The sequence below is a fragment of the Leptonychotes weddellii genome, chromosome 5, assembly GCF_054177405.1.
Source record: "Leptonychotes weddellii isolate Sample4059 chromosome 5, ASM5417740v2, whole genome shotgun sequence".
NCBI lineage: Eukaryota > Metazoa > Chordata > Mammalia > Carnivora > Phocidae > Leptonychotes > Leptonychotes weddellii.
This window is the reverse complement of record NC_138373.1, coordinates 153,839,039-153,854,231: the sequence shown is the minus strand read 5'-3', so window position 1 is coordinate 153,854,231 and position 15,193 is coordinate 153,839,039. Positions and strand designations below refer to the sequence as shown.

Genomic DNA, 15,193 nt, shown 5'->3' with positions numbered 1-15,193 from the left:
CCTATGTTTTCTCCTAAGAATTTAGCTCTTACACAGGTCTTTGATCCACTTTGAGTTAATTTTTATATATGACGTGAAGTAGGAGTCCAGTTCACTCTTTTGTGTGTGGATTCCAGTTGTCTTAGCGCCGTTTGTAGAAAAGACTGTGATTTCCTCGTTGAATGATCTTGGTACCTTTGTCGAAAACCAGTTGACCATAGCTATATGGGCTTATTTCTGGACTTTCTCCAGTCCCACACTGTCTTGATTAACTTTGTAGTAGATTCTGAAATTGGGAAGTATGAGTCTTCTGATTATTCCTTTTTTCAAGAATGTTTTGGCTATTCTGGGTCCTTGGCTACTTGATACGAATTTTAAGATGAGCTGGTCTATTTTTATTTAAAAAAAAAAAACAAAAACAGCCATTAAAACTCTAATGATTGCACTGAATCTGCAGGTACAGCTGGGGAGCTTTGCCATCTTTTTTTTTTTTAAGATTTTATTTATTTATTTGAGAGAGAGAATGAGAGAGCATGAGAGGGGGGAAGGGTCAGGGGGAGAAGCGGACTCCCTGCTGAGCAGGGAGCCTGATGTGGGACTCGATCCCGGGACTCCAGGATCATGACCTGAGCCTAAGGCAGTCGCTCAACCAACTGAGCCACCCAGGTGCCCTTGCCATCTTAACAATAGTGTCTTCCAACCCATGGCCAGGCAGTGTCTCTGCATTTGTCTCATTCTTCAGTTTCTATTAATGGTGTTTTGTAGTTTTCAGAGTATATGTTTTTATTGTTGTTGTTGTTTTAAAGATTTTATTTGTTTATTTGACTGAGAGAGACGCAGAGAGAGAGGGAACATAAGCAGGGGCAGTAGGAGAGGGAGAAGCAGGCTTCCCGCAGAGTAAGGAGCCCGATGGTGAGCTTGATCCCGACCCTGAGATCATGACCTGAGCCGAAGGCAGACGCGTAACAACTGAGCCACCCAGGCGCCCCTAGAGTATAAGTTTTGCACTTGTTTGTTAAATGTATTCCTAAGTATTTTATTATTTTTAGTGTGACTGTAAATGCAGTTGTTTCCCTAATTTAATTTTCAGATTGTTTGTTGTGAACATACAGAAACACAATTGATTTTGTATATTGATCTTGTGTCCTGCAACTTTGCTCAGCTCATCGATTAGCTCTAATAGTTTTTTTTAATGGATTTCTTTGTACAAGATATGTCATCTGCAGATGGGTAGTTTTACTTCTTCCTTTCCAGTCAGATGCCTTTTATTTCTTTTTCTTGCCTAATTGCCCTGGCTAGAACTTCTAGCAGAATGTTGGGTAACAGTGGCAAGAGCTGACATCCTTGCCTTGTTTCTGACCCATTAAGTGTGATGATAGCTGTAGGGTTTTCATAGATGTTCTTGACGCAGCTGAGGAAGTTCCCTTGTATTCCTAGTTTGTTGAGTGTTTTTATCACTCAACAAGGGGTTTTGCATTTTACCATTTTTTCCGTGTCTGTTGAGATGATCAGAGTAGTGTTTTGCAGTGTCATAACTGTTGAAAGAAGGGGGAACTTTAGTCCATGAAGTTCCATCCAGTGAGTGATGCAGGAGCCTTAAATTTTGACTCTGAACTTTAGCCTGGGAAAGTCCTCTCTCTTCATCTAGACCCTTGTCCTTTCAGTGGACGTTTCACCAGTTACTTTTTGAGCATATGTCTAAGACCTTCCCCTCGCCAGCCCTCATAGTACTTTCATTCGGGATGGAGGGGGAGAAAAATGGGAAGATCAGCGAGGGTGCGGCAAGTGGCAGGGTGCTGGTTATCTCTGTGTGCTTGAGAGGGAGGAGGGGAGGGCATGGCTGACCAGGTGGTGGAAGCAGGCACAGGGACATGAAGCCGAGTGGGATCTGACAGGTGTGGGGAGGAGTCCAAGCTCATCTGGACCACCCTTCCTTCCCCGGAAGTTGTTTGAGCTACATGCCCCCTACCTTGCAGGTCCTTCTTAACCTCTTTTCCCTCCCTCAAGTTTCCATAGGAGGCACAGCTGAAGAACCAGAAAGATACAGAAAGATAATGTTTATTATGCCACAGTTAGATTCTCATAAAAATGTGTGTTTGCACTTGCTGAAGGGTGGCCAGTGGCCAGGGCACTGTTTGACCAGAGGGAGTAAGAAGAGAGCCTTGAAATGTCAGTTCAGGGAGTTTGGGTTTTAGTCTGTCCCTTTCCGTTCTCTTTCTTCCCTTACATGTTTCTGTGTTGGATCTGAGCTGTAATTCACCCTGAGTCGTGGTCTGGCACATTCCATAGTAAAGCCTCTTAGTCCTCTCTCTCTCTCAAGAGCCAGCCGTTGCCGTTTCTCATTTTCATGATATTGCCCCTAAATTCTTTTTTCTAGTTTAAGCTTCATGATTTTTAAATGAAGATGTTTAAGTGTTAAGTTTATGGCAGTTACTTATAATTTTATGCGGGGAGTACTGTATTGCAAGACTTGGTTCTCCCAGTCAGTGGCCTGGTAAGAGGTGGTCTCCTTTGCTTAGAAACATCCAGTGAGCAGCAGGCAGGTGACCTCATCTCGTGCACACACCCCGCCCCCCCCTCCGGCATGAGTGCACCCCCTGTCTGCATGCTGGGGCACCAGCCAAGTTAGGGACCAGGCTCCTGGCAGTTTCTTGAGGGATTAAGCAGGGCTGCTCAGGAGGACTTTCTGACATGATGGGAATGTTCTAGATCTGCACTCTCCAGCACAGTAGCCACAAGCCTTATGTACCACTGAGTGCTGAAAATGTGGCTAGTTGGGAACGAGGGACTGGATTTTTATTTGACTTCATTGTATTTAAACTTAAATTTATGTGTCCATGCGTGGCTAGCAGCTGGAAAGCACCGGCTTAGCCTGGCCTTGGTCAAGCTCAGGTGGTAGGGTTGGGGTTCTCTGGGAAATGCACAGGGCTCGTCCTCCTCTCCAGAGGAGGCTTGCTCAGTCATCCGCCCTGCGGCAAAGCTGGGGTTGCTTTACCAGCTGAGGGTTAGGAAGTAAATGATTTTGGTCACTGTCTGTTTGAGCCTGTCTTGTGTGGCCTGCCCAGAGAAGTTGGTAACGTGTATTCGGCAGAAGTTGGTGGCTACATATCCAGTGAGAGGGAGGCTGCCTGGGTCGGGGTGGCCCAGGTGCGGCCTTGACCCCCGGGCTTTGCTTTCCCAGCTGCCACATGCTCTGTTGCTCCATATAGAGATCTAGGGCCAAAGAAGTAGCATCACAAGGTGACCGTGTCTATCTTTCGATGACCTGAGTCAGTGACCCAGCAGCCTGTACTGCTCTGTGGGGATGGATGCTTATGTTTATCCCACAGGGTCTGCTCGGGAATTCTGTTCTCTATGTGATGGATCTTTGTGTCCAGGAAAGGCGTTCATTGATTGACTTCCTTAAAAAATGAATGAATGAGTCCCTGAGTTGGAGAGTTCCTCATCTCTGCATGAGTAAAGAACAGATTAACACTTTCATCTTTGCTTTCCTGTTAACCACCCAAACCTCACAGAGCTGTTCATGTCTTCGGGAGAACTTTGATTGCTGGGGACATCTCCACTGAAACAGAATCTTTTTTTGCTGAGGGTCTGTGGCTGCTGCAGCTTCCCCCCACCTGTTGTTGGTCCTGCACCTGTGACGTCATGGTTAGCGGTCCTGAGCTGCTTGTTAGGTCACAGGTGCAGGCTGAGGCTTCAGGGGATGCAGTAACAAGAACATGAGCACTGGTTTAAAAAAAGTAATGTATCACTGCAATGAGCTGCAACAACTAAGCCCAAAGGAGAAAAGAGCTGCAGTAGCACATTAGCAACTACTGTGCATAAAGGCCCGGAGGGGGTTTTCCTCTTACCCCGCAGGAGGAGGCCCAGCTGGGACACGCTGTCTGCAGCCAGCCCTGCAGCAAACTCTGATCTTGACCCAGTGCGCTCAGGCCCCCGATGGTTATGAAAGGACTGGTGTCTGGCCCTTCCCCGGAGAGACCCTGCTCTGCACCCCAGAACCAGTGCCAGGGCTTGCCCTGCCCTGACAGTCCCGTCCTCGGGCCCAGGAGCCCCTCAGCAAGGCGGGTGAGGCTGGCAGCTCCCTGAGTCCCAGGCTGATTGGGCCAATCTAAGTACCAACTGTAGCTCTGAGGGAGATTGCGGCCAAGCTGGAGACGACGTCTGGGGGCTGCCAGATCCGAACGACAGCAGCCCTCCCCTCTCCTTTTCCCCCTCTTCAGGTTTAGAGTCTTCGGCCGGGGTAGATGTGGCCGCACGTGGGTGCAGGTAGCTCCAAGTAGCTTGTTATGAGGAGCTCAGTAAAGTCCACTCTGCATTTAAACTAAGTATAGAGAGAAATGAAAGCGGATCCTCTTCTGGGGCGTTGTGTTTGTGTCCGGAAGCCATCTTGTTGACTGGACAACCTTGTGAGTCTTTTCCAGCGTGTGTGATGATCCAGCACGCCATTTACTTTGACTTCACTGTGTGGAAGTGCTGACCCGGCCCTCTGGCCAGTGTGGGATATTGCCAGGGGCTTAAGGAAAACAAATTGAGAGGCTGGCTGGCCATTTAGGGCGGGCGCCTGTTGAGACACCCCAGCAGGGGCCCCACCGAACCTCTCACCTGGCTCTTTGCTCTCCTCGCAGCAGGGGCTGGGTCAAGGCAGCCAAGAAGAGGCTCCCTGGGCCCTCGGGGGTGGCTAAGCTCTCTGGCCGTGGTTCTCGTCCCTGCCAGGAGCGTGGATTGCGGTTCCTGATGGCCTGTGCGCACTACAAGGACAGATGAGAGCATTTGTCTGCAGTCTTCCTGCATGGGAGGCATTGCCAAAGGTGGACGTGGTCTCTGGCAGATTTGTGTAGGAGACTCCCGTTTCCAGAAGTACCTGACATTAGCTCCAGTTGCCTTCAGTGTGTACTTACATTGTCTTACTTCTTTTCTGCTTTTTAACTTAGAGGGAGCATGTTTCCTAACTTCAGACATGTTTTACTAATGGTCTGTCACAGCTGGTGACTCCTCCATGGCTGGGAGGGGGACTGAGCCGCCGCTGCCTTTCTGATGGCACCTTTTCCAGCTAATATGGTCCCCCTTCCTCATTTCTCTAAACTCCTGTGGCATAAAGGTGGCCGAGCCCCACGGGGGCTATGCTGTTTCTCTGGCCCAAACTAGAGACTGCCAGCAAGCAGTGCTGCCAAAGCCCAGGTAAGGAGAAAGTGCTTCCCCTGAGCCCCAGTTGTCTGTCTCCTACTGTTCCTAAGCTCTCTGGCAGATTGGAGCAGCAGGGGCCTTGGTCACGCCATGTACTTGTGGGCTTTAAATTAACACATTTCATTTACTGCCATGCTATTTGCTTGCAGGGGGAGGGCTCGGAGGTTAGCCGGACTTGCTGAGCTGTGCCCGGAGGCTGGCTCCGGGAGCAGAGAGGCTGCCTGCCCTCTCCTGGGTATTCAGGGGCTCCAGAGGGAGGCAGTGATGGGACAGACCCAGCCCAATTATGAAAGAGTCTTTTTCTGTTTGTTTAAGATACAAAGAACCTTAGAAGTTTTCGTTTGTGTGTTCCCTTGCTTATTACTTTTTCATGTGAAATCTGTGGGTACACAGGCTGCTAATCTGGACCTCAGTTTAAACTTGAGTTAAATCATACATTTAACAAGGCTAAGTACCATGGCTGCTTCCTGCCACGGTGCCCGGGAGCTCTCTGAGAATGTGTGATCAATATTTATTAACATTCTGCCACCGCATCTTGCACCAGTGACCTGGCTGTCGGTCTCCGGGAGCTGTGGTGTGCAGAGTGAATTCATTAATTAGATTTCCTCGCCCTGCTCCACACACTACCCTTGTGCCTCGGAGCTCAACTCACCTGGAGGCAAATGCGTGTCCTTGCTGTCAGCACGTTAAAAGTTGGAATGAATCATTTTCCTCCAAGGATTAGTAACCCCCTCGTGGGATTTCACTTTCCCCTGAAGCATTTAGTGTGGATTATGTGGCTCGTGTCGGGAACTTCTCCTGTGTCTCCGTGGGTTGTGTGGCAAAGGTGATAGCAGGGCTCTGGACAGGGGAGAAGGGTGCCTCCCGATTGGCGGTGTCTTCACGAGGAAGCTTTGGCTTGGGGGCCTGTTGGAATGGGCTTAGCCTAGAATGAGGGATTTTAAAAATAACGTTCATTGGAGATTGTTTCTGATTATGAAAATAATGTAATTGTGGAAATACATTAAAAAAACAAAATCACCTATAGTCTTGCTACCCAAAGAGAACCACTGTTACATTTTGGTAAGTTTCCTTTGTCTTGTTTTTAATGCATATAACACATTTTGATAAAATTAGGATTGTACTTCTATATTTACGTATCCTGGTTTTTCAAGCCATTTTGTGTCATGAGTGTGTCCCCGTACCATTAACTGTTTTGAAACATTAAAATTTTAAGTGGCTGATAACTCCACCATGTTGCGGTCCCATAGTTTATTTGGGGGTGTCGCTAATGTTTCAGAAATCACAGTGTGGGGACCACTTATCTCCATGTCTGGCACTGTCAGTCCTGGCTAGTGTGCCCCCACTTACCCTGGGCTGTACCACCCGCTGGCTCGGTCTGACTGTCCCTTTCTGTCTTGTAGATTGTTTGCTACATGAGGAGAACTTCTCGGTGAGGTGCCCCAAGCACAAGGTGAGTCAGAGCGTGTGCCTCCAGAGGGGCTGGGGGAAGGGGGTGTTCCTCCCAATCTACAGACCCGACATTGGAGGCTGCACCTGCTCCTGGCCGCGGGAGGGTGGGGAGGCCCAGTGCTGGGGGGGGACCTGTGCCCCAGGCTGGCCCCCCATGTGCTGTGGGAGGCTGGGAGAAACGCGGCGGGGGGGAGCGGAACGTATTTGATCGTTAAGAGAAATTCAAAGATCAAACTCAATAAAACTACTGATTCCCATTTTAGTTTAGTGGAACCCCAGTTCCCAGGTGGCGCGAGGTAAGATTGGTTGTAGGCCTTGATACATAGCAGAGGCACTTTCCCAGACTAAAAGAAATCAGAACTGACTCCAGGGCTTTGGGGGGAAACTCCGTCTTTTTACCTCGGCAGAAGCGACCGGTGGTGCAGTTGGTGGCCCGCCGCCGCCTCATTTCCCGAATAATTCAAGAGGCGGTCTCTTGGTGTGGCCCTTTTTAGGGAAGGATGGAAGATAAGGGGCGCCTGGGCTGTTGCTGAGCTAGCGGGTGTGTTGGGGGCAGGGAGGGCGCGGAGAAGGAAGCCCCGGGGAGGACGGGCCGCCCAGCCGATCGGGCGCCACCTGGCGTTTCCCGCGGTGGCCGCGCGCTCCTCTGGCTGAGGTCACACTGACACCTGGTGGTCACGACGCTCGCAGGCGCGGTCTCCGACTAGGGCTGAAATGAACCCGAAAGAGGTCCTCCTGACAGGTCTGCCCTCAAAACGCTACGGAAAGATGCTTACTTATGCTTTTCTTTAAAAATTATTTTCGGAGATGGACCACAGGATCTTATAGTATTCTCTTTTAGTTAATTTACGTGTTTTTATTTTTAAAACTTCTCTTTTTTAATGGTCACATTTTGCCTCAGAAAACCCTGTCTGAATATCTCCTGTTTGTCATTCAATACTGACTCTCTGCTTTTTCTTTCCTTTTCCATGTGCCATTCCTCTCCTCGCTTCTGCCCTCCCGACCCCCACACTGTTCTTCGGTCCCTCCTGTCTTGTCTCCTTGGCTTTGCCGGCTCAGCCTCCCCTCCCATTCCCCCTCCCCCCCTTGCAGAACAAGACAGCGAAAGGCAGCCTCAGCACAGAGCAGTCGGAGCGGGGGTGAGGGGGGCAGTGTGCTCGTGGGAATGGAAAGTACAGCAAGCACAGGTGAGTCGGGGCCGGCACCCCTGCCAGAGTCCCGGTGGGTGTCGGGGCCTCTGCCCTCCTGCTCGCCCCAGGCCAGCTGCGCCGCTGGCCTTTAAGCGCGTGGACTGCCGACACCGGGTGGATAAATCGTTTCTCCGGCTGTCGTTCAGCTCCCCAGATGTCCGTGGAGAGGTGTTGGAGGCTTTAAAACTGTCCCGTGGCCTCTCGGAGTTCACGGCGACTGAGCTGAAGGCAGGCCTTGTGTGTGGTGCTCCCGAAGGCTTCGGGACAGACCCGGCCAGCAGCCCACCCCGTCCCTGGCTCAGAGATGCTTCCAGCCAGGGGGCCGTCCTTTTTAATTTACTGCCTTTCTGTAAAGCTTATGGTGGCGTTTCCTTTGAAAAACAAAAAATTCCCCGGTTTTGTTCTTTGAAATCTTTTCCCCCAAGTACTGTGAAGTGTTCCTTTGCACAGAAGTACAGAGGGAAGGAAAATCCCCTCAAAGATTTAAGGGACTTTAGCATCCGATTTAATTTTACTCTTAAAAACCTCAAGAGATTGAGTTGTGCTTTTTGTGTGTCTGGGCTCGTGGTCAGGGCGGCGGCGGCGCTGCGCATCTGTGGAAACGGGATTAGTGGACTAACGTCCCCAGAGGCGGTGGGCCTCCCCTGCTCCCCGCTTTCTCACCCCCTGCCGCCCCTCCATGGAGTCACAGGGGCTGAGGAAAATAGACCGTAAAGAGAAGGGGAAAAAAAGCCAAAATGTAACTTGAGGTACTTGCTCCTGCAAGATGGAGAGGGGGGCTAGTTGTCTCAGAAATGTTCATGAGGGGATTAGTTCTCTTCAAATGGGGGGCTTCCGTGTTTATGCCGGGTGCCTGAAGGCCACACACAGGTGCGCCAGAGTCTGTGGCACGTTCCCTCCCCCCGTGACGGCCGGCAGGTTCCGCCTTTCTCGGGAATACCTAACAGTAGTTTGGGCGAAAACTAGAATTCATCTCAGACAGTGGCGGTTTTCCTCCTTTGAGAGTCGTGCGTTTCTTAGGTGGGTCCTGGTACCGAATTCCAGAGAAGCCCCCTCTGCTCTGCTGTGTGCGTCCCTGGGGCTGTAGAGGCCTGCCGTGCTCTCTCGAGGGGGGGCTGTCGAGTGAGGCCTCCGCAGTCGTGCCTTCCTTTTCTCTCTGCCTCTTCCAAGGAGAGGGGCTGGGAGTGGAGCCACAGGTGCTCCGGTCACAGGCATCAAGTGAGCGAACTGGCGGCGGCAACAGCCGCCACTGGATCTCTGGAACACAGCGGGGCCCACTGGCTCCTGCACTCCTTTGCCCCTGAGCAGCCCTCGGTGCAAGACCGCAGTCTGGATGGTTTTCCAGCCTGTGTCTCTTGGCCTTTGTCCTGTGCCTGGGCTCTGCCTTCTTCCTGACAGTTCCTCTGCCTGGCCGATGGGTAGAGCCGCGTGCTCTAGGGGCCACGAGGAACATTCCTGGCAGTGTCCTGGACGGCCCCGTTAGGGAAAGAACCATTTGTTGTCCGGTGCCTTTTGTTTTTGTCCTGGAACTCCAGCCTGTGTTTGGGAATTTTCATTTTGTTCATCATCTCCTTCCACTGCTCCCAGCCGTGGGCGCTGCTGGAAGACTGCCCTCGGCTCGCACGTGGAGCAGTGAGCTGCGGCATTCCGACCTCAGCCACGGTTGGCGTGTGCTGTCTGTGTGGACGGAAGACGCGCGGAGTGGGGAAGCGGCTGACGCATCAGTGTAGGGTGGTTTCCAGTCTGTTGAGGTCAGACTGTTCACCTCTTAGAGGGAAGGGATGGGCATACTGCCTCCAGCCATGTCCGCCTGAAATGATTTTCTGCGTACACTGTCCCCACAGGGCGGGACCCTCGTCCTGGTTTCTCAGTTCAGCTGTCACGTTGAGGGCGGTGGCCGTCTGCAGATTGTATGGAAACCCCAGTGATTGGGATGGAGAACATCCCATCTCAGGGGCTGTTCTCAGGACAGAGAGCTACTGTCACTGGGGATCCTGACATGGCAGGGAGGGGGCATGAGTACATGAATCCTGCTTCTTGGTGCCCCATTTTCTCACACAAAAGTGCTGTGTAACCAGGGGCAGTCCACTTACTGTTTCTGCTTCTGTTTCTTCTGTAAAGAGAGGAATAACAATGGCTGACCTTGTGAGGATTCAGTTAAGAGATGTCTCTGAGGTGTCCGCGCGGCCTGGCGTGGGGCGAAGCTTGTGCAAGTCCTGGGGCGCTGGTTCTCACGGCCTGCTGGCCCGCCGGGCACTGCAGGAGCTGGAGGGGTCAAGGCTGGACCCTGCTACCGCCCTGTCTGGCAGAAAACTGGGAGATGGGAGATTTAATCCCCCCAGCCTCCCCCCAGTATATGAGGTGTCTGCACTTGTCCCACAGCAGGCCAGCAGTGCCAGAGAGGAAAAGTCCTTGGGCAGCCATCCATCCGGCAGGCTGCTTCCTCCCCGTTTCTGAGCAGGGTGGCAGGCCCGTGGGTGCCCGCCTTCTCCCTGTGTTGACTCCTAACCACGCCTCCACAAAGGCCTGTGGACGTGTCTGGCGAGCTCCTCAGAGGCCGGACTTCCTCCCTGTAGGCTTTGGCACTTGCCCTTCCCTGGGCCTGGGTGCTCTGCCTCCCATCTTTTGTGACAGGCTCCCTCTCCTCTCTGGGTCTTGGCTTCAGTGTCCCTTCCTCATGAGGCCTTCCCTTCTGAGTCCCTGTCTGCCTCCTTCCCACGCTGCAGCTTTCCTGTGCCAATTTGGAATCATTCGTTTGTTTGCTTATGTGCATCTCCACTAGACTGTGCACTCAGTGAGGACAGGAACCAGGTCTGGCCCCGGCCGCTGTGCTCTAGGCTGGAGCGTGCGCACGGCGGGGCCGGCAGAAGCTGCTAGAGAGGGCATGCACCCCAGAAAGGAACGCGCTCACCACCCTGCCGGAGCCTGGATAGGTACAGATGAGGGCCCCACCACGCAGCCCCCACCGACAGGTGGAACTGGCCGGGCAGGGCAGGCAGAGGTGGTGGATTCTTGCTGCTCTGGGAGAAGGCCGGAGAAGGTCCCGCTAGTTCGGGCCCTGGAGGGGCCGCTGAAGGGGAAGGAAGGTGGGAGCGTGACGAGTAGAGGGAGTCCCGGAAGGCTGTGGCCCCAGGTGAAACCCTGCTCACCGGCAGCCGGACATCAAGATGCCTTTCCAAGAGAGTATTGAAAACCCCCGGCACGGAGTGGCTGCCTGCTCGCTGTGCTCTCACTGGCTGCGGCTGGCCCTGCGTCGGCCCCTGGCTCCCTGCTGGGGAGCACTCCCTGCTGGGAAGCACGCCGTCTCAGCAGCATCCCATGCAGACAAGACCACACTGTGACTGAGGCTCGAAGGCAGAGTCCCGGGGGGCCCAGGCAGAGGGCTTTGCTGGACGGGAGCCCCAGTCCCACCCCTCAGCAGCCCTGTGGCTTTGGGTCCCTCCGCTTCAGCTTTGTCCTCTCCTGAGTTGGGGGGTCAGGCCTTGGTGTCATCATGAGGTAGCTTCTGTGAAATCCTAGCATAGCGCCTGGCACACGAATTTTCTGCCCAAGCTCCCTGTTGAAGGAACAGTTTTTGAGAAGTGACTCTGAGAAGTTCGGGTCCCCTGACCTTCAAGGTGTGTGAGGTCAGACCCTGGGGAAAGGTCCCATTAGGAAGACTGGAAGGCAGAGCCACAGTGGGGGGGCTGCTGTCAAGGCCATAGCTGCCCAGACTACCAGGCGCACCCGTGGCCCCAGGTTGGCAGCCCACAGAGCGCCCCCAGCCTGGCAGGCCTGGGGTGCCGAGCATGCTTCATTCTGAGGTTGGGGGCTGGGTGGGGCCTTTTCTTGTGAGCAGTTAGCAGGCTAGGGGTACAGGCCCGACACTGCCAAGCCTTGGGGAGGGCAAACCCTACCCTGTCTCTCCCTCCACAAGCAGAGCCTTGCAAGGTGTGCCTGGACATCTGTCCTCTGCGCACACGTTCCCACATCCCCAGCCAGACTTGGCCCCTCTGGTTGTTGCTTTAGGCATCGCATTAGCTCTGCCCTTGTCATCACATGTACCAAAGGCCTTTGGTTCCTGGGTGGTATCGGGAGGCTGCTTCTCTCCCCTCTCCTGGCAAGCGGCCTTAACCTCAGGAAAACCAGGGGGCGGGACTGGCGAGTCTCCCTGGGCTGGAGGCAGACTGGAGCATGGGCCGGAAGGGCTAGGGGGACTTCTGGGGCCCAGAGCCACCTTCAGAACAGGGAAGCCACGCTGTCACCATGGACATCCTGAGCAGGGGGACATTGTCCTGCTGTCTCTGCAGAAGGTCTTCCTGTCATGTTTTCTGCCAAGCACTGCCAAGCACCGCTCCCTGCCACCGAAGTGCCCAGCCCCACCGGAGGCCGCTGGTGGTGGGGTTCTGAGCTGGGGTCGCCCCCTCCAGGGTGTCGGAGAGCTCTTTCCTGGTCTCCGTTCCTTCCGCGCACTGGGGAGGCCGCCGCGCTGCGAGGGGCACGGAGTCCATTCGCAGCGCAGCTGGCCACGTCGCTGCCGCCCTTCACCATGGTCCCAGCCCAGGGCCACATGGTCTGGGTCACATGGTGGCTCCACCCCTGGCCTTGGGGGTCTCCCGCCACGTCAGCACACTTGCGGGGGGTCTGCAGCTGCTGGACCCCCGGAGCGGGGGCTGTCAGCTCCTGGGCCGCGCGGAGGTTCCCAGCACCCAGTGTCGGTTCTGTCTTCCAGGTGAGACTGTGGAGATGAGAGGTGGTGGACACTCGCGGTGGAAGGAACCGTCCTGCTGTGCGGCCCCGCCCTGCCCCGCCCACCCCACCAGCACCTTCCCAAGTCCTTACATCACACCCAAACCGTGACACCACAGGAAAGAAAGACCCAAGATGTTGGAATGGCTGTTTCCATGGACACAATCTCCATAGTGACAATGTGGGGGGAGGGGGGAGGGGTGGGATGATGGGAAGGGGGGGTGAAAAGGGTGGGATAAAAATATATATATATAAATCTATTTTTAGTCTGGAAAGACTTTGTTTAAATGAAAGGTGCGCTATCCCTTTTGATTCTATTTTAAAATTCTCTAGTTAAAGAACTCCAAATTTGTTCCAATAACAGTGAAATTTAAGTGTGAAATTGAACAAGCTGGTCTCATAAAGGACGGGATGTGGTTTTGATCTTTAGCCTGCCTCACACCGGTTCAGAGAGCTGCAGACCCAGGGTTGAAAGAGCAGACAAACCACACCAGAACCATCCTTTGTCATTAATTTGTCAAAGTGGGAAAGTTGCGGGGGAGGGGTGCGGGGCGGGGGATGTGGGGACGGTCCGTGTTTTCAAGAGTGGGGGAATGATGTTTAAACACAAAAATAAATTTTTTTCATCTCCAGAAACACTATTTATTTATTATTTTTAAAATTTTTATCTTTTTGGGGGGTGAAATTGGCAGATGTCCCGAGGTCACAGCTCTGTCCTGGATCACTGTGGCCAGTGAGAACCTTGAGCGCCCCACTAAGTGAGCACGGCAGGCAGGGTCAGGGGGTGGCCCGCCTCTGGGCGCATTCCTGGCAGCTGAGTCCTGCCCCCCCCCCCAGGACGGAAGGACAGGACAGGAAATCTAAGCTGTAGGAATTGACACTGGGGGGAGGGACTGTGTCGAGTGTGATCAGTGTGGGTTACGCTGACCAGGAACACCCAGTTAACCCTTTTTTTTTTTTTGCTTTCATTTTTATAAAGGAAAAGGGGGCCTGTCAGGTGAGCAGCCCCACCCTACATGATTCTTTATGTTGTATTGTTTTGTTTTGTTTTGTAAATTGTATAATTTTTAAATATCTGAGTTTTAAAAAAAGAAGAAAAAAGTACAAAAAAAATCTTGTTAAGGCCTTAAGAAGGGGTTAGTGCATCTTTCAGGGGTCACTCTGCCGTGGGGATAAAATAGCTGTTTCACAAACAGTTTTATTTAAAAAACAAACAAAAAAAAAATCAAAAAATAATAAACTTCATTTTAACCTTGTTTCCTTTTTTGTTTAATATAAAGCAAACGCGTCTCTTCCTCCTCCCATTCCAGCCCCCAAAGGTGGTTTTGCTGCACTGCAGAGAAGGCTGCCCTCTGACTGTCCAGCTGAGCCCGTGTGTCGTCGTCCATCCCCCCCACCCCCACCCCACCCGGTGGCTCTCGCAGCAGGGCCTGGAATGAAACAAAACCAAGGGCTCCTCTCTGCGGCTCCTCCTTGGTGGGTGGAACTCAGCCAGTGTGTGGGGACGGTCAGATTTACTTAAGTTGGTATGAGGACATATTTCCAATCAACATTAATTTTAAAGGTTATAAAAAAATAATGCAATGTTAATGGACTTTTTTAGAGAACAGAAATACTGGAAGGAATGTTGTGAAGTAGAAATAAGCAATTATAAATGAGTTCCTGCGTGCTCATCAATTTGGGGCTGCAGAAATGGCAGACTAATTCTGTTCTAATGGTTCTATCAAGCGGTGCAGTGCATTTCTCATTTCGCTCACCAGGATGGAGGCGTGGGTGGGCATGCTGCGCGGGCCATGGGACCTGCATAGAAATGGCGGCTTTTTGAGCTGTGTGGCTTTCCGTCTAGTCTGGGCTTGGCATTAACACAGTTCATATGAATTTGATAGATTTCAAGTGTCAGGGGCTAAACCGCAAAACTTGAAAAATAATGTATCTTGAGGAAAATATTTTCCTGACGGCAAATGATTCTTTGTCATTTTGCTTTTCTTCTTCTGTCCCCTTTTGACTTGCTGATGATCCTTGAGCAAGGCACTTGTGATGATTCTAGGTCTTTCCTCAAACTGGCTTCTGACATGACCATTGCGCCACACTCCCCTCCTGGCTCCAGCTTTCCGGCTTCTGCAGGAAACCTCCACTCATGTGCATTTCAGCTCCCACTGCTTTTAAGTTCTGTGTATTTTTTTCCATACACTTTTTTAGAGCAAGTTTAAGTTCATAGCAGTATTCAGAAGTTATAGAACATTCCTATAATACCCCCTGCCCCCCATACGTGGCCTTCCCCAGCGGAGCGCTATTTTTGTGACAGTCGGTGATCCTACTGCGCTGACACATCATTGTCCCCCAAAGCCCATAGTTAACATTAGGGTTCATTCTTGGTGTTGCACATTCTGTGGGTTTGGACAGACAGTTTCAGTATCACACAGTAGTGAGTAGTCTCACTGCCCTAAAAATCCTCTGTGCTCGGCCTGTCCTGCCTCCCTCCTCCCAGCCCCTGGGCTTTTTACTATCTCTATAGTTTTGCCTTTTCTAGAATGTCCTATGGTTGGAATCCTACAGTATGCAGCCCTGTCAGATTGGCTTCCTTCACTTAGTGATAATGCATTTAAGGTTCCTCCACATCTTTTCGTGGCTTGGTAGCTCATTTCTTTTTAGTACTG

At 52.2% G+C, this 15,193-nt stretch overlaps 1 protein-coding gene across 2 annotated transcripts in view; it reads left to right on the top strand.

The window, feature by feature from the left end:
- TCF20 (transcription factor 20) overlaps window positions 1-13,792 on the top strand; it is a 103,821-nt gene extending 90,029 nt beyond the window's left edge. The window contains exons 4-6 of one of the 2 annotated variants that reach the window (XM_081822555.1): window positions 6,570-6,619; window positions 7,678-7,805; window positions 12,520-13,792. In XM_081822555.1, coding sequence (XP_081678681.1) covers window positions 6,570-6,619; window positions 7,678-7,761 — 134 coding nt within the window. In that variant the 3' untranslated portion in view covers window positions 7,762-7,805; window positions 12,520-13,792. The remainder of the gene's footprint in view (window positions 1-6,569; window positions 6,620-7,677; window positions 7,806-12,519) is intronic. The other variant, XM_006749452.2, reaches the window with a different exon arrangement.
- Window positions 13,793-15,193: the final 1,401 nt, after the last annotated feature.